Below are 19,464 nucleotides of genomic sequence, written 5' to 3' on the forward strand. Positions count from 1 at the left end.
TGGTATGGATGCATCACAGTTTAGTCACTCATTGAAGGACATCTGTGTTGTTTGCAGTTTTTTGCTACTACAAATAAAGCTGCTGTGAACATTTGTGTATAGATTTTTGTGTAAGCATAAGTTTTCATTTCTCCGGGATAAATGCCCAAGAGTGCATTTGCTGGGTCGTATGGTAATTACATGTTACATTTCATAAGAAACTGCCAAAATTTTCCTTAGTGGCTGTTTTTAAAAATAAGAATATATATAATTGGAAAAAAAAATCTAAAAAAGTGAACATTAACTTACAGAAAAGGTACGTTAACATAAATAGTTGAAATAGAACAAGTCCAGCTCTTCAGAAGTTGCTAGTATCCTTTCTTCATCATGGTGCACTCCTTCCTTCCACTACCATTGACATTTACGAGAATCAATTTGTTTTTCTTTCATAATTTTAGCATTTAAGTCCTCATCCCTGTTCAGTATATTCTTGTTTATGATTGTTAAAAAAGAATTGTACAATATGTACTCTTTTTTAGTTTGGCTTTTTTCACTGAACATTATTTTCTCAGACTGATCTATGTTATATATAGCAGTACCCCTCTCCAACCCCCCTTATTTATTTGTTTGTTTAGAGTGTGTGTGTGTACACGCGTGCTGTATTCCAAAGTACATATTTAACGCAGTTTATACATTTTTACTATGAGTGGATATTTGCCATGTTTCTAGTTTGTGGCTCATTATCAGTGCTACCATATTTTTGTATAATTGCCCTGGTACATACATTTTTAAAAAGCATATTTCTAAGAGCGGACTCTAGTCACAGGGTATATTTATTTTTTCTTCTAGTTGATAATGCCAAACTTTCTTTCAAAGGAGTCATACCAGTATAGATTCCTGTCAGCAGTGTACGGGAGTTCTTTTTATTTCAGCCCTTCTCCAATAGCATTGTCTAATTTTTGTTTTTAATGTTAACTGTTATAATAGATGTGTAGTGATTTCTCATTGTGGTTTGATTTGACGTTTCCCTGATTTCTTAAGTTTATTTATGTATTTTGAGAGAGCATGCATGCTTCTGAGAATGGGAACAGGGGAGAGGCAAAGAGAGGGAGAGCGAGAGAATTGCAGGGTTACCACAGAGCTGTCCCTGGGGCTAATGAACTCTGAGATTATGACCTGAGCCAAAATCAAGAGGTGGACACTTAACCGACTGAGCCACCCAGGTGCCCCAACATTTCCCTGATTTCTAGTGGAGTCCTTTTCATGTGTCTATTGTCCATTTAGATTTCTTGTTTTATGAAATGCTTGTTCAGATCACTTACTTATTTTTACTGGGTTGACTTGTTGTTTTTTGAGTTGTAGTTCTTTATAAATTGTAGGTGTTGCCTTCAGTTATGTGAGTTACAAGTGCCTTTTACTCTGTGACTGCCCTTTTCATTCTCTTAAATGTGTCTTTTGATGAACAGAAGTTTTTATCTTTGGTGCATTCCACTTTATTATAGTCTCATGATTTGTGCTTTTTGTGTCCTAATGCAGTGTCCAAGATCATAAAAGTATTCTTGTATCACTTTCCAGAAGCTTTTTTGTATTATCTTTCACATGTAGATCACAGCCTACCTGAAATTGTTTTTTCTGTATGGTGTGAGATAAGGGCCAAATTTTATTTTTCCTCAATATGGATGAAAACTGTGTATCTTTTGAAAGACTGTCAGTTTTTGGGGCACCTGGGTGGCTCAGTCAGTTGACTGTCCAACTCGTGATTTCGACTCAGATCATGAATTCACAGTTTGTAAGTTTGAGCCCTACATTGGGCTCTGTGCTAACAGTGGGGAGACTGTTCAGGATTCTCGCTCTCTCTTTCTATCTACTCCTCCCCCTGCCCTTTAAAATAAATAAATAAAACTTAAAAAAAAAAAAAGACTATCATTTTTCTCAACTGTTATGCAGTGTCACCTTTGCCATAGTATTTATTGAAGCAGAAGTCTGTTTTTAGACTCCATTATCTGTTCATTAGTTGATTTCATTTATCCTTGTGCTATACTTAATGACTTTCTTATTCTACCATATAGTAAGTCTTGATATCCAGGAGTGCAAGTCCCTTCGTACCTTGTTCTTCAGGAGTATCCTAGTTATTCTTGGCCCTTCTGTATTACTATGTAAACTTTAGAATCAGCTTGAAATCTTCCATAAACATTTGACTGATTTATTTTTTCTTACTGGAATTGTATTGAATCTGTGTAGCAACTTAGGAAAAATTAATGTGTTTTAAAAACGACTTGCAATATATGAATATTTGTGAGGCCTTTAATTTTTGTCAATGATTTTTTTAGTTTTCTCTATAGATATCTTATGTATTTTTATTATTTATACACATTTGATATTTTTGACACTACTGTATTATGTATCTCTTTAAAAAGATTGTCATTGCTTTATTTCTGGTATATAGAAATACAGTTGAATTTTAATGTTGACCTTGTATGCATCAACCTTGCTCAACTGCCTTACTCCTTCTAATAGCTTATCTATAAGATTTAAAAAAATTTTATATCTACATAATCATAAAAATCTGTGAATAAAACCTCAGTTTTGTGTCCTTCTAAATATTATACCTTTTATTTCTTTTTCTTGCCTTTTATTAGTTGGGGGTAGTAATGGGTCATGTCTATTTAACATTTCATTTTTTAAGTATTTTTTCTGTAGGTTCTAGTTAGTTTGTTGTTTTGAGTAGGTAGTCCTCATCAGTTAAGGGAAATTTCTGTTTCTTTCTAGTTTGCTCAGTGTGTCAATGAATGAATGATGAATTTTATCAAATATTTTTTCTGTATTGAAAGCTAGTGAGATTATAAAATTAATCTTATTTGAAAAATTATGTTGATTTTTAAAGTTGCTCTTTCATTCCTGAAATAATTCGAACTTGGCTTGGATTTATTATACTTTTAAATATTGCTAGATTCAGTTTGCTTATCTTTTGTTCCATATTTTTACATTTGTATTCATGAATGAAATTGGCCCAAAGATTTCCTTTCCCTAATGTTTTTATCAGATTTTGGTATCAAGGTTACACTGTCCTCATAAAATAAGTTGGAGGAGTGATCTTTCTTTATTCTTGTTACCAAGATTTTTTTGTATGACTTTTTAAAAAAAATCCATAAACATTTAGTGGAATTCACCAATTTGTCTAACTGGAAATGGAATTTTCTGAGTGGACAAATAAAAAAATTTTTTTTAACATTTATTTATTTTTGAGAGAGAGAGAGAGAGGGAATGAGTGGGGGAGGGCCAGGGAGACAGACAGACAGACAACACACACACAGTCTCTTCTCTCTCCTCTCTCCTCTCTCCTCTCTCCTCTCACCCCTGAAGCAGGCTCCAGGCTCTGAGCCATCAGCACAGAGCCTAATGGGGGCTCGAACCCATGAACTGTGAGAGCATGACCTGAGCCAAAGTTGGATACTTAACCGACTGAACCACCCAGGTCCTCCTCTGGGCAAATTTTTAATCATGAAGTTGGGAAACAATTCTGTATAGCATTTCTACATGCCTTTTGACAGTTCTTGTCTTAGACTATCCTTTTTGTATAACAAAAAGCCTTGAAATCCAGAAATAGGGTCTACCTACAGGGCAAAGGTTTGTTAGGTTTGCTGGCAGCCTTCCATATGAGATTGGTGATTTTCTAAGTTTGGCATTCCTCCGCTGTGACACAAATCCTCTGCATGTATTTTATCGACCTGAACCTCTTGTGGGTCGCTGCCATGTGCAGAGAGCAGGGGCAAAAGGAACTGATAAAAATATAAAAACCACACTGCCTGTTTTGTGGTTAATAATAAGGTCCTTTCTCCCTGGCCTGGGAACGTCCCCTGTCTTCTCCTAGCATCTGTGAAACTGTGGCAGGATAACTTGTTAGTTGGCAAGTAACTTGAGTGAAATGTCAAACCCTTCTCAGTTCTTGACAGGAAGTCAATTTATTTATAGGACTTTTTGGATCTCCTATATCTTCTTCTGTCATTTTGGTCAATTTTGACTTTCTTCATTTTATCTAAATTGTCAAATTTATTGACATAAATTTCCACTTGTTTTCTTTTAAAAAAAAGTGTCTATAAATTTGTAATAATGCCTTCATTTTCATTCCTGATATTGGTAATTTGTGTTTTTGCTGAGTAAGAATTCTAGGTTGGCAGAAACTTTCATTCAACTCATCAAAGATAGTCGACAGCCTTGAGTTGTTTTTTGTCTTGGAGAATTTTGCTTAGTTTTACTGCAGCTTCTTTGAAGGTAATCTTTTTATTCTCTGTGGCTACTTAATTTTTTTTCCTTATATTTAATTTCTACAGTTTTAATATATATCGAAGTCCAGATTTCTTTTTTACATAAGGTACCTGAAATTCATTGAGACTTTTTTATCTATTGGTTGCTATTTTTCTTCGATTGCAAAATGTCAGACACCATCCCTTTAAATGTTGCCTCTGTTCCATTTCTTTTTCTCCCCTCCTTCTGAGATACTGATTACACTGGTATTTTAAACATATGCTTAGCTTTTTCACTCTGCATTTTATATCTCTCCTGTGATTTTTCCACCTTTATTCTTTTCATGCTATGTTGTGGAAAGTTTATTTTTCTAATATTTCAGCTCACTAAAGTTTTCTTCAGTTGTGTCTAGTCTGCTGTTTAAACTCATCCAGTGAGGTTTAAAATTTACTTACTGTATTTTTTATTTCTGGATATCTTATTTGGCTCTTGTTGAATCTATAAGAATTTTCCTTATATAGAGATGGAGGAATTTGTAGCTGTCATCTTCAGAGACAGTGTACTACAACCACATTTAAACCATGTTTAAGGGTTGACATTTTTCTGACAGGATAGCCAGAGGATTGAAACTAGAGTATTGTTAGGGTGACCATACCATCCACCCGGAACATTTTTGATGGTAAATAGAAGTGTTATAAACTAGAGTGTCTTTGGGGAACTAGGACTTGTGATCATCCCAGTTGGGGTTCATCATGGATTTTTCCACATCCTGTTTCCCCTCACCTTGAAGGTAGGCTTTCCACCTTGTGCAGCTCTGGATTTGGATTTCTGTTCATTCCTCCTGCTGCTTTCTTTTGGAGATTATGTTAACACAGGGTCTCATTTTCTCTGGATTGACCCATGGCTTCGTGGATTCTTATTTTCCCTGTATTAGGAGATTACTTATTATCTTGTGGTCTTTTTGATACTTTTAAGATTTTATTCAGCTTTTATAGTTGTTTTCCGTGGGAGCTTTGATCTAACCCACCATTACAGGGAAAAAGAACACGTATAGTTAATTTACTTGAAGTAAGAGAAGAAGGAGAGTGGAAAGAACTATTGAATGTCAAAGAAATGCTTCTTTTCCATAAAAATAAGAGATACAAGAGCTGCTTCTATTGTTGGAGGGTGGGGCTGTAGATGTGAGGAGGGAGGATTTAAGGGATTAGAGTTATTATGTTTGTTTGTTTTAACTCCCGGTTGCACTTTTTGACAAACTTGTTAATTCTCATTTATGAAGAATTAGGAAGTTATTTTTCTCAAAATGTAATTTCTCAGTTTTTAGTGATTAATTTTTACTTTATTGAGGCTTTAAAGGCTCACATTCTGTTTTACAGCTAATTCCCCTGCTGTTTAACCTTAGTATTAGTTATAAAATTTATTATGCTTTTTTCTGGTTTTCTAATCATGCTTTCTTATTTCTGAATTATTTTTCATTTATCTCTATATTGTCTGGATTTCCACATTAGAGCCCTTCCCCCCTTTTTAATGTTTATTTGTTTATTTAGAGAAAAAGAGAGAGAGAGAATGAGAATCCCAAGCAGGCTCTGCACTCAGTGTGGAGCCTGAACGTGGGACTCAATCCCAGGACTCTGGAATCATGACCTGAGCTGAAACCCAAGAGTCGGACCCTTGCCAGCTGAACCACCCAGGCATCCCAGAGCCCTTTTTAAAACTAGTTCATGAGTGACTTTTAGAAAATATGCACAGGTTTTTTGTTTTGTTTCAGTTTCATTGTAGAATTTTTGTCTCCATTTTAGACTCAAGATTACATGTCTATTTTAAGTATATATTTAAAATTTTATATATAGAAATATATATATATTTTATTCCTCAAGAAGTTCTGGAAAATTCATGAATGTTTATTTTTAAGCTAGCTAAATATTAATGTGGAAGAATTGATGTACATATTGAATCATACTTTTGCCTCTGTGCTCCTTTATTTCATTTGATGTTGAAATCTAATTTTTTTGAAAACTAATTTTTAATATGTACATTTTGTCTTAATTATAAGCTGATTTAATTTAGTATGGTTTATTTCATGTGAAAAAATGGCCATTTTAGGTTTTCCTTTATTTTACATTTTTATTTTCTAGTTTGTGTGTTAGTAGTGAAATGGATTGAATTGTTATTTGTGTATGCATGTATAATTGAGGCCTATTAACTTCCTTAATGTATTGCTTTAACTAGTTTTTTTATTTTTTTATTTTTTTAATGTTTTATTTATTTCAGAGAGAGAAGCAGACAGACAGCATGAGCAGGGGAGGGTCAGAGAGAGGGGGAGATACAGAATCCAAAACAGGCTCCAGGCTCTGAGCTCTCAGCCCAGAGCCCAACGCGGGGCTCGAACACACGAACTGTGAGATCATGACCTGAGCCGAAGTCGGATGCTTAACCGACTGAGCCACCCAGGCGCCCCTAACTAGTTTTTATTGAATAAAATTATTCAATTTTTTCATGTATGTCTTAATATTTTCTTTAGAAGGATATAGTGACATGCAAAAAATGTGACTTTTTCTTTAAAAATATATTTTTGTATTGGTGGATTGTCAGTCTCTCTGGTGGTCCTATAGTCATCAAAAAAACAAAATAGATATGACATCGGTTCTCTTTATGTACTTCCCTCCTTTGCTGGCTGCCTCAAAAAGGAAAGGGTCACTCATTTCATCTAAAGGCAGCTTAGAATTTTACTTTTTTATCCAAAGTGGTTTTAAGGAAAGTCACTACTTTAAAATGAGAAATCAGAGGAAAAAAGCTTGGAGGTTTTTGGGGAATCTTTGAATAGCTAAGAAAGTTTTAGATGTATCAATTGTTTACATATATAAACATTCCTTTCTACTATTTCTTTAAAAAATTTTTTTTCAGGTGAATTAAACACCTTACCCCTGAATCACATTCGTATTATAAGGTTGTTTGATGAACACTTCTCATAGATGGTGGGAAAAAAACAATTTTCTACTTTTCAAAGCTAGAGGGAGGATTTAGATTGACAGTGTTAGGTTGTATTAGTTGAGAGTGGGTTCTGGAACCTGGCTGCTCAATTAAAACCCTCCTCAGTCTCTCAGTAGGAGCTCTGAAACCATAAACATACTTTGCCAAACTTCAGTTTCTCCATTTGTAAATTAGGTACAGCAATAAGAAAAGTTCCTGGCACAAATTAATGCTTAGTAAACATTAGTAACTTTTCATTCTTCTTTATTTTATTCTTTTATTTTTATATTTATTATTTACCATTATTATCAGTTTTTATTTGTAATATCAGCCAATAATTTTGTGGGCTAGGATTTTGAATAGTGATGAACAATAAACTTAAATGTGAGGGTCTTAGACTACAGAGATTATTTTTATTTTTTAAAATGTTTTATTTATTTTTAGGAGAGAGAGAGAGACCGCGTGAGCAGGGGAGGGTCAGAGAGAGAGGGAATCACAGACTGAAACAGGCTCCAGGCTCTGAGCTGGCAGTCAGCACAGAGCCCGACGTGGGGCTCGAACCCACAAACTGCGAGATCATGACCCAAGAGAAAGTCAGACGCTTAACCGACTAAGCCACCCAGGCGCCCCTACAGAGATTATTTTAAATAAATATCAAGTGTGAACATGTTTTTAAAAGAAGGATCTAAGAAAGTGAATTGTTTTGATTAAGTAAATTACAGTTTAACTTAAAATTTAAAAGAAATTTATCACTAATGTGAAGCCAAGCTGCAGGTGTTATTAGCAGCTTTAGTTAGGTGTGTGTTCAATTCAGAAAGATTGACCACTCAGTGCCATTGGTCCTAGTTTTCTCTGTTTGATTTTATAAAAGATTGGTAGGAACTAGGTTAGCAGGCATCTTCCTTGAGTGCTTTAGAATAAGAACATTTTGGGGCACCTGGGTGGCTCAGTCGGTTAAGTGTCCAATTTCGGCTCAGGTCATGATCTCACAGTTCGTGGGTTCGAGCTCCACATCGGGCTCTGTGCTGACAGCTAGCTCAGAGCCTGGAGCCTGTTTCGGATTCTGTGTCTCCCTCTCTCTGACCCTCCCCTGTTCATGCTGTCTCTCTTTCTTTCTCTCTCTCAGAAATAAATAAAACATTAGAAAATTTTTCTTTTTAAAAAAGATTAAGAACATTTCTCAATCTGTCTACTTCCTGTTTGGTTATATTTACTAGCTATAAGTAACCAGAAGCTAAAAAGATGCCTGCGTTCTAGGGCAATGTTCAGGATTGTTTAACTGTACTGGTGACATCTGTATTGGTGTATGGGTGACATCTTTGACATCTTTTGCTTATCAGTTTGCCGATTTTGAAAATACTTTTCCTTTCTAATGGACGCTTATATATATATGTATTCTCATGTTTAAATCTTCCAAGGATTTATAAGTAACTTGGTTCTCAGCTGTGTAAAATAAGGTTTTAAGCAACAATAACTTCATATTTTGTCTTTTAAAGCTATGTCATCCAAAAACACTGCATACTTAGAAGTAAATATAAAATAAATCTAATGTGTGGATGAATGAGGGTTGGTAGTAAAAGATCATCTGATTAAAATTTTATAACTGGAAAAAAACAAAACCAAATGAAAAAACTCACTTGTTTTCCTTTGCATCACTTTTTATCTTATTATTAACAACAACAAAAAAAAATATGTGAGCTTTAGCATCAGTGCTCCAGTATTTTAACTTAAGTGTAAAACAAGCCAGCAGTTGTTTTTCTTGATCCTTCTGTTGACATGTTCTTGGGGAAAGTGTCTAATTATTTGAGTAGTTTACCACAAGCTTATTAATTTGGAAAATTGAAGATAATAATACTGGCTACTTAGGAAACAAATGACTACCCTGCTGGTTTAAAGCCTCAGGACCCTCTCTGTCTGGAGATAGCTTCTTCTGTAACTCTTTCTTCATTCATGCCTTGCTGTTACTAAGAAATTGGCCATGTCCGTCTGCCAGCTTCCATCAGTTCAGTTTTTCAGACTACATTTCTTTTTCTCAGTTTTCTTATTTCCTCTCAGAAGACTCTAAAACAGAGCATACAGAATGCTTTTTGATCCTAAGTATTTTTAAATTGTTTGATACTACTGGGAAACAGAAGAGAATTATGCCCTTCTCGGTCTATAGTCTTATTCCTCCTCCACCCTCAAAGTGTGTGGGGGCCGGGCATAGTACAGAAGTTGACTGTATCGGAGCACCTGGGTGGCTCAGTCGATTGAGCATCCGAATTCAGCTCAGGTCATGATCTCATGGTTTGTGGGTTTGAGCCCCGCATTGGGCTCTGTGCTGACACCTCAGAGCCTAGAGCCTGCTTCAGATTCTGTGTCTCTGTCTCTCTCTGCCCGTCCCCTGCTTGCACTCTGTCTCTATCTCTCAAAAGTGAATAAATACTAAAAAAAAAAATTTTTAGGTTGATTATATCTCAGAAATCTGTGAAGTTGTTCCTTTGTTTACTTTATATGAATACCGTCTCTACCACCACCCCACCACTGTATAAAGATATTCTACTTTTTCTTTGATGTTCCCTTAGAAGAATTTTTAGCAGTTTGATTGTTATTCCTGGGGAGCTAGTTATTCTCCTGGGTTATTCAATAATTATTCTGTACCTGAATGAGGAAAACTCTTTGGCTCACAGAGGTTTCTTTCCTGGTTACACTCTTCGACCTGTCAGTCACCCCTTTTCCTCTATGTGGTTGTGACTCAACATGTCTCAGAAATGGATTCTCTATCCCAGTTCTTTCTTGCAGCAAACTCACCAGACTGCTTGGATTCCCTTTTGGTGAACTTTGTCATCTTCCAGTATTTTAAACCAAGTCTTAGCCTACTGAAATGAGTGGAGGTGCTAACCATCCTACATTATCTTGCCCATTTTCAAGGCTTATGTACACAACCAAGTTTCTCACTGAGTTCTCTGTGTCAGGTCTGAAAGTGGTATCATATAAATGGTTAAGAGTTTGGCACTTTGAAGGTTTCTTCCGAGCTGCATACCTGCAGCAACTTGCTTAACTCTGAGTCTGTTTCTTCATCTGTAAAAAGGGGATTGGACCCACATCCATCTGTTAGGATTAACAGACATCCCAAAATATACAAAGAAATTTTTCTTCTTTGTAAAGGAATTCTGAGATAAGTAGTCCGGGTCTGGTATGATGGTTCCATGGTCATCATCCACCATCTGCCATCATTAGTTCATGGCTTCCATCCTCAGCATGATCCAGAATGACTTCTGCATTTATAGCCATCACATCTGCATCCCAGGCAGCAAAGTGAAGACAATACGGCAAGGCCAAATGGTTCACCCGACTTTGTAACCTTTATAGGACATTATCCAAAAGCACATCCTATGTGTTTTGCCTATATTACATTGGTCAGAACTTTATAATTTGTTCATACCCAGCAGGAGCCCCAGAACACTGGAAAATACAGCCTTTGTCTGGGTACAGTTGCCACCCTGAATCAGGGCTCGATTACTAACAGAAAGAAAGAGTGGGTTTGGGGACCAAAGGAATAATCTTTGCACTTTGTTTTAAAGGAGACAGTGCATATAAAGTACTTAAAACTGTACCTTATACTTTACTTTGAATTTTATTTATTTGTTGGTGTGTTTATTCTTTACCTTGAATTTTAAATCCTCATATGCTTTTTTATTGTCTTGAATCCAGAAAGACCAGTATTTGATATATCTTCATTATTTAAAAGTTAAAAGTGATTAAAATTAATTCTACCTTAAAATATTTTATTACATCCTTCAGTTAAATGGAAAGTCTTAGGATGAGAATGGGAATGAGTTTACTTAATGCATGGCCTATGGCGTCACTAAATACCTCAGTGTTAACTGCCAAAATTAAAAAAAAAAAATTAATGTTTATTTTTGAGAGAGAGAGAGGAAATGTGAGCGAGTGAGGGGCAGAGAGAGAGGGAGACACAGAATCAGAAACAAGCTCCAGTACAGAAGCAGGCTCTGAGCTGTCAGTACAGAGCCTGACATGGGGCTCGAACTCATTGACTATGAGATCATGACCTGAGCTGAAGTCAGACGCTTAACCCACTGAGCCACCCAGGCGCCCCTTACCTGCCAAATTTTTATATCAAGCTTTCTTATTTTTCTACATACTTATTATCTTGTGAGTTTTACAATATAAAAAAATTTTTGTTCTATAATAGCAAGAGATACAAAACCTTGTTTTCTTGACCCTTATAAGTATAATCTGCCTTATATCCAAATAATTTAAATTAGGTAAGATAGAAAGAAGAAGGGAGGGAAATATAGCTGGTAATTAAAATGGCATTTTAATAAAGCCTGCTTCCAGTTTTCAAGGTAGCTGAATATTTATATACTGAATCCCAGTCTGTTATTATTGGGCTGCATTGTAACAAGTAAACGGGTATGTATCATAAGTGCAAATGCCTGTGGTTGTATATTTTGATTTTGTTGTTTTATAGATTAATCACCTATGACTTTGAGATTCTTTTATTTTGTGTTTCTCCAGTAACCACCCGACATTTGCTACCAAATTATTCTTGCACATAGCTATATATAATATAGTCTTCCCTTTTTCTTTCTATATGGGTTTCTTTAAAAATATATATGGATAGAAAAAAATATGCAATAATCAAAATAGATATGCGATCATGGGCATCTGCATTCCTACTTATTTTTAATGTTTTTTAAAAATGAACAACAATTCATTAAATGATATATCTAAAGTAAATAGTCTCATTTTTTTGGTAAAACATCATTAAATCACAGAAGGTTATTAAATTCAAGCAGCCACTGAGATTAAAGTTAATATCATTTATGAGACTGACGCGCTGCCTGCTGCTCTAAGAGGGCTGCTTAAAAGTTAATATCATTTAGTAATTTTTAAGAACCTTAAAACTTAGTTAATAAACACTTGTTATAACAAGGCAAAATCAATGGAGTGGAATTAAGAAGAAATCAGACTTGTTTAATTTTACACTAATGATGTAGAATATATGTCTAAACATCCTTGAAGACAGTAAGCAGAATTACTTTTTGAAAAGTTGGGCCTGTCTTCAAAAAGAAATTTTTGAACACACGCACACACACACACACACACACACACACACCCCAAAACTACTAAATGTTGCTTTTAAATGTACCTAAATACTCTGGAATCTGGGTTTGGAAAAACTCATTGTTGATTGTTGTATTTTATGCTAGGGAACAGTTTTTTTTAAAGACATATAATTCTTTCATATCCAATTCAGTATTTTTTCTAAAATAATTAGTGATTTAAATTAGAGTTTCCACATTTTATACAAAAACATTAAAAGCATTATACATTTTTTTTTGCATTGTTGGAAAATTTGAATTAAATGGAGCTCATTTATAGCAACTTAGGAGATGTGTATCAGTGATTTTTGTTTGATAGAAACTCTTGAACTATTCTTTATTAAATACATATAAATGAGTGATTTATTAGATAGTTGTTTGTATTTATTATTTTAAATGTTTATTTATTTTGACACACACACACACACACACACACACACACACAGCGCAGGGGAGGGAAAGAGAGAGAAGGAGAGAGAGAATCCCCAAGCAGGCTCCGTGTTGTCAGCGCAGAGCCTGATGTAGGTCTTGAACTCACGAACCATAAGATCATGATTTGAGCTGAAACCAAGAGTCAGATGCTTAACTGAGTCACCATGCACCCTCTTTTGTATATTTTTTTCAAGAGGTAGAAACATATTCTCCTCTTCATAAATTATTTTAGGTAAATTTAAAATTTCATCTTAGATATTTCCTTCTGCCCAGCACAGTTTCCTTTATCACCACTCCCTTGGTGCTTGTTCACCGAAGCAAATTAATTTTAACACCAGCTTAAGCAAAATATGATTAGGAAGATCAGTCTGCTACAGAAGTAGCCATATATATTTCAAAGCTAAATACAAATAATTTCTAAGTTGCATGCTCTTTAGGATAGTCCATACTACACCTCTGCTTTGTCAGCAAGGATAATTATGATTCAGATGCTCTAATTTTAACCTTGACTGACATCGTTGCAGTTTAAGACATTTAACCAGAATTTATTAGATGGGGGTATCTCTCAGATTGTGTTATCACATATCTTACTGCTGACTGGTTTTATACTGCTGATGAAACAGATGCAATGATTATTTTGTTCTTGTAGATTTTGTACATGAAGATAGACTATAAAAGTCCCAAGAAACGCTCATGTATTTTTAAACTAATATCAATGAAAACTATGTTTACCTGTAGCAATTTAAAACATATTCTTGTACCTTATAGCATTCATCAAAGTTTTAAGCTTGCATTTGCTAAAAGTCTGCATTCTGTTTATGTCTAAATTGAAAGCCTAATTAATGTAAATGTGCGTTTTTGTGCGTGTTATTCATGGTTGTGTCATGAAGATATCTTTACGCTGGATAAGATAATAACCAGTGCTTATTGAAAGTCTATAGTGGATGAAGCCCTTTACATAAAATTTAGAATTTAATTTAAGCCTTAAAAAGGATCTGTCAGCTAATCATTATCTCCATTTTGCTGTGAGGATATTGAAGTTCAAAGAAGTTAAGAATCTTGTTTACATTAAAAAAATTTTTTTTTATTTATTTCTGAGACAGAGAGAGACAGCATGAGCAGGGGAGGGTCAGAGAGAGAGGGAGACACAGAATCTGAAGCAGGCTCCAGGCTCTGAGCTAGCTGTCAGCCCAGAGCCCGATGCCACGCTCGAACCCATGAACCGTTGAGATCAAGACCTGAGCCGAAGTCGGACGCTTAACCGACTAAGCCACCCAGGCACTCCTCTTGTTTACATTTTGTAGGCAAGTTAGTGGAGGTTAATTGGGTTTGAATCCAAGTCTGACTTCAGAGCTTATGTGTGCTGTATTTTTTCTTCATAATATGTCAATTCTGTGGACTGTACAGGTCATAAAAAGTTAATCAATCTCCTTTTTCCACAAACCTGTTATGTGAAGATCTAGATTTACCAATAGAGAAATTTAGGATATCCTTTATTGTTGTGAGATGATTCAAGTTCTTTAAATGACCCAACATGACATTAAAAATTGTATTTACTTTCCCATAGTTGAGTTTTTCACTCAACATTTTATAAGAACCTGCATTGTGAGATTTTTATCAAGTGAGGCAAACCTGTATTTTGGTATTCTGTGTTGAGCCCATACTTCATGAACTCCAGTTTTATGCCAGGTTTTAAGTGTTAGAGATGTAAGTGGCCAGCAAAAGCAGACACAGTTCCTGCAGGCTCTGAAACGAATATACCTGGGTTTCAAGTTTTGAATCCTCTTTTACCTCTTTAATAACTATATGATTGTGAAAGAATGATAGTACCTTTCTTAGGGTCATTGTGAGGATTAATTAAGACAATACATGCTCATAGTGTGGTATCAGGCATGTAATAAAACAGTAAGTGTTATCTTTTATTATCTTTAAAATAGAATTGAACTGTATTTAATTTTCTTTAAAAAATAACAAGCTTCATTAGTATCATTAGCTTCAGTCTGGGATGGTGGTCATCTTCTATTATTTGAAAAGTCTCATTAAGTGTTTCATTTGCTCTGCACACAGCCATGTACATTGTAGAAGTATGGTACACTATAAGCTGTGTTTTTATTTTGCATATTTTAAGAACAGTGCTAGAAGCATTGTGTGGGATAATTCCAAATATAAGACTGTATATGTTGGGCTTGTGGCAAGTATAGTAACCTATTTTTTTATTACCTTTCTTCTTAAGAGAAGATAAAGAGTCACTTTGTGACTTAGTCTATGGAGCAATGAGAAAAATAAGAATTTTGTGAGAAAAATTTGAGGAAGAAATTCTTCATTGACTACAAACAAAAATATGACAGTGTCATTCTGACTTATGATTGGCATTTTGTATGATTTCTTGAGTGTTTTTAAATGGGAAGTATTGCTAAATATTTGAAGAAATGGTAAAATTGAAAATGATATTATAACACACTATGCACTTGGATGTGTAAATCCAAGTGCAACTAGCTGAATTTAAAAAGATACACTTCTAAAATGTTACACAAGAATAATCAGTCTGGTCAAATAACCTTCTAGATTATTAAATTGTTTTAGAATATTATGGTTTATCAAAAGTTTGAAGATGAGTTAAATGCTTCCAGATACAATTTTTTAGAGACATTCATCAAAATGAATGACAGATTTCTTTAAGTAGTGGTTTCCATAAGTAATGATTTGTTGTAACAGTTAAATCTCTTTTTGTGAATTCATGCAAAAACTTACACTTCTAAGGATATTTGTTCAGTGATATCCCCTGTAAAAAGATATGTCAGGGCTATATTTATTATCTATAGTGAAATCTTGTTAGAGAAAATCTTGCTTTGACATTAAATCACTATCATTTTTTTTCATTACCAAAGCCCAAATGTCAAGGAAAAGTCCACTCATAAGCTGGTGAAGCATATAAACAGTTCTATTATAGTGACTGCTAAAATAGATTTTACTGTATTTTTCTGTTTTCATAGTTCCTTTAAATCTTGATTAAGCTATGTATGCTAACGCATATAAGAGGTAATTTGACTTTTATTAGAAATATCTTTTTTCCTGTTACACATAAAAGAAGATTGTGTGGTTGATATGGAGTTTTGAGGGTTTTTTTTAAATGTGCATTTAAAAAAAATTTTTCTGAGAATTATTTTAATTTTTTTAATGTTTTATTTATTTCTGAGAGGGAGAGAGAGAGAGAGACAGCATGAGCAGGGGAGGGTCAGAGAGAGAGGGAGACACAGAATCAGAAACAGGCTCCAGGCTCTGAGCTGGCTGTTAGCACAGAGCCCGACACGGGGCTTGAACCCACAAACCGTGAGATTATGACCTGAGCTGAAGTCGGCCGCTTACCTGACTGAGCCACCCAGGCACCCCTTTAATGTGCATTTTTTAAAAGGACCTTTTTGTATGATAGCTTTTAAAGTATTTCCTTTAGTATGTACAGCCAACTTTTGCATTCCCTTTGATTTTGTAACTGGAAGTCAGAGTTCTGAGAATGAATAATAGCTCTGCTGCTAATTCTAAGCTTTTATGTGTAAGCAAACTTTTTACATTTATGTTAATTTGTGTAACCTCAGTCAAAGTTTTCACAAACCTTTTGTTAAAGTTTATTAAAGTTAAGATTTAAAGGAGCAAATTTAAGATCTAATTTGTCCTTAGAATCCAAAGGAAATGAGAGGCATAGAATTATTTAGTTGTTCTTTGGGGAGAAAAATGCACTCACATTTAGAGCTAAGTTTCTGCATTATTTCATTGAGACAGCCATATATAAAACTTAATTTAAAAATAACTTCTTGGGGTGCCTGGGTGGCTCAGTCAGTTAAGTGTCTGACTTCAGCTCAGGTCATGATTTCACAGTTCGTGGGTTCGAGCCCCACGTCGGGCTCTGTGCTGACAGCTCAGAGCCTGGAGCCTGTTTCAGATTCTGTATCTCCCTCTCTCTCTGACCCTCCCCTGCTCATGCTCGCTCGCTCTCTCTCTCTCTCTCAGAAATAAATAAAACATTAACAAAATTAAAACTTAAAAACTCCTTGTTCAGCATGAGGTTAAAGAAATTAACACAACTCTCTGAATCTGAGATTTAGCATCAACGCAGGTATTGAAAAGAATAAAGTTCTTTCATAAGAATAATGTTTAGTGATGCGCATTTAATATATTTGAGCTTGAAAAATGAATATATACTTAGGGTGGTTCTGAAAATGAACTCCTTTATTATTTTGATACCACATATTCTTTTGAGGCTAAATTATCCAGGTTGTGTTGGAGCTCTGCCTGCAAAGAAAGGAATTTGCTGATTTTTGTCACTTGGAAGACCAGAGTTACTATAGCCTGCCAGTTGACTACATCAATACATAGTATTCTGTGAAATCATCAAGTGGTACTCTTTGTTTTGAAAGTGACACATGTAACTTTTTATTATAATTATTAATACAAGCAAAGAAGCTAATAGTGCTTTTATTTATTTTTTATTGTCATCAAGCAGTTTTCTAGGAATGTTCAGCAATATGTCAATTCAGCTATAATTATAGTATGAAATACAGGAACTATGAATAAGCTTTTGGTGCCTGCCGTAAAATTAAGTCAATAATAGCTTTAATACCTTCTTACAGTTACATTTGGTTTCACTATAGCTCGGTTTTAGCACATCTGCACATCTTTTTTGCTCTCAATGCTTAATTTTACCACTTCAGTTTCTTTGTAGGTTTGATTTTAAATCTTACAGCCCCTTAAAATATTGTATTACCATTTACTTAAATGAATGATAAATAATGTACATGCTTGTTCATTGTGCAAGTACCCAAGACATTCTGATTGAAAGACAGCTTAAGGAGAAATAAACAAATAGCAAAAGCATTCAGTCTTTATTTATAATTTATAGAAATCACTTGTTTGTGTTTTAAGTGTAAGAGTCTATCAGCAGGAACACCCTTGAGAAGGACATCTTTAGCGATAGAATTTACATACCGTTAGCTCACAGTAATTGATTAGCAGCAGGGCTCTGAGTACAGAGCTGGCTGGGCACACGTTATTTGGGATGCCTTTGATGCCGTGGTTTTCCGAAGCTTGCTGGCTGCATGCTTGTTGCCTTTGTTCATGACACAGGTAATTACTTGATAAAATGAAGTGCATCGCTGTGAACAATTGACCCTTTGGAACAATCCAGGCTGGTCAGCAGTCTAAATCCACACTTTAAAGCCATCATTATAGCTTCAAACTTAAGAGTTTCCAGGGTACAGACAAAGGTGTTGTCTTCCTTTAGTACAAGCCGAGTGCCATTTTCAGATTTTATGAAGTATTTAAATTGAATGATATTTGATGATACTGAAAACTCCTCTGGAAATCCATCCAGCCTGCTTTTGGACACCAGAACAATGCGAGATTTTATTTTTGATATGAAATCAGGAGCATTACAGAAAATTCTCAGTCCTTGTGAGCGATCATGGTTATCTGTTATTTCCAAGAAAGTAGTCTCTCTGGGTGTTAGCTGTTCTTTTTCCCACCTGGATTTCACTTCCTCAGCCAGTCCCTTGAGCTGAAAGAATTCTGCTTCTTGTGCAAGAAGTTGATTTTCTCGAAACCCTTCCGGCAGTAGAAGTTCTCCATTTCGTAGGAAGTTCAGGACATGCCTGAAGAGGAGTCCATCCCTGTCTATGAAATAATGACCATCAGCATCAAACGGGCAGAGGATTTTTCCGTTTACTATACCTTCAAGGAAAGTGTCTGGGTACTTGGTCAGTGTTTGTTTTTGAGTAATGTATAAATATCCACCAACGTTGAGGGTCATCAGTGTGGATTTGCAGTTCTTTCCTTGGTCAGCATCTTCCAAGCTGTTGTGTTTCCCTTCCAGCTCCTTTTCTTTTTCTCTTCTGTTTATTTTACGCTCCATTTTTGAAAATGCTATTTTCAAAATAACAAGCCTGTTCTTCTCGGCTTTGAGATTTTTAAAAAAGAAACAGTACCACACAAAGCACGCCTTTATTCAGCTCCAGCCTGGTGATGGAATGGAAATGCTGGCAGCGTCGCCTGAGCCGGCGGCTCGGTTTTGCAGTAGGTGGCGTTGTCAGCTCTGTGTGCGGGAGATTTCTGGAGTAAGACCGGGAAGGGAAAAAAAGACAATTTGCATTTTAACCGTATCGGGGAAGGAATTTGTTAAGATTTTCATGTATATTCTTTGAAGTAATAAAAGTTACTCAAGTTATTCAATAAATTGAATTTCCTCTTGGCATTTAAACAGTTACAGATGTTTAATTCTCCAGCTAAGTGAGTATGTTTCCATTTCTAAATGTCTTTTAAGTTATTGCTCAAGCAGGCAAGCCTAATACTGAATAATATTGTTAGCATTTGGAGAATATTGTATATTGACTCTGTATCATTTTTAAACATAAATCATAAACAGGAAACCAAGAGAGAAAGGATGGAGGTGAATAGAATCTTTTCTCCTATAAAACACAAATTTCACAGTGGTGGAGTCATTTTAAAGACCCAAATGAGAATATTTAAACGTGTTGTTTGTGACTTTGCACTTGAATTTAATTGGATTTGCATGTGATTGTGATTTGAAGATCTTTAGCACCGAGAAGAAATTTTCTTATTGCTCTTTAACATAAGGTTCTATTAGTTTATTTTATTTGGGTTTGCTTGTTGGTTTGTTTTACCTTAACGTAAAGCATGAAATATACAGGCTTTCAGTAGTCATTTACATTTCTTTTTGGTT

The 19,464-nt window shown here is 35.1% G+C and overlaps 2 protein-coding genes across 2 annotated transcripts in view; one reads left to right on the top strand and one right to left on the bottom strand.

Moving 5' to 3' along the window:
- GTF2F2 (general transcription factor IIF subunit 2) overlaps window positions 1–19,464 on the top strand; it is a 157,835-nt gene that overhangs the window by 51,437 nt on the left and 86,934 nt on the right. The gene's annotated exons all lie outside the window — the stretch shown is intronic.
- On the bottom strand, window positions 17,189–18,777 carry KCTD4 (potassium channel tetramerization domain containing 4). Its single transcript, XM_077778781.1, has one exon. It carries the CDS (start codon window positions 18,634–18,636, stop codon window positions 17,857–17,859), a length of 780 nt encoding a protein of 259 aa, XP_077634907.1. The 5' UTR covers window positions 18,637–18,777; the 3' UTR covers window positions 17,189–17,856.

Source organism: Crocuta crocuta, unplaced genomic scaffold, assembly GCF_008692635.1.
Source record: "Crocuta crocuta isolate KB4526 unplaced genomic scaffold, BGI_CrCroc_1.0 scaffold586, whole genome shotgun sequence".
In the NCBI taxonomy this organism is placed as follows: domain Eukaryota; kingdom Metazoa; phylum Chordata; class Mammalia; order Carnivora; family Hyaenidae; genus Crocuta; species Crocuta crocuta.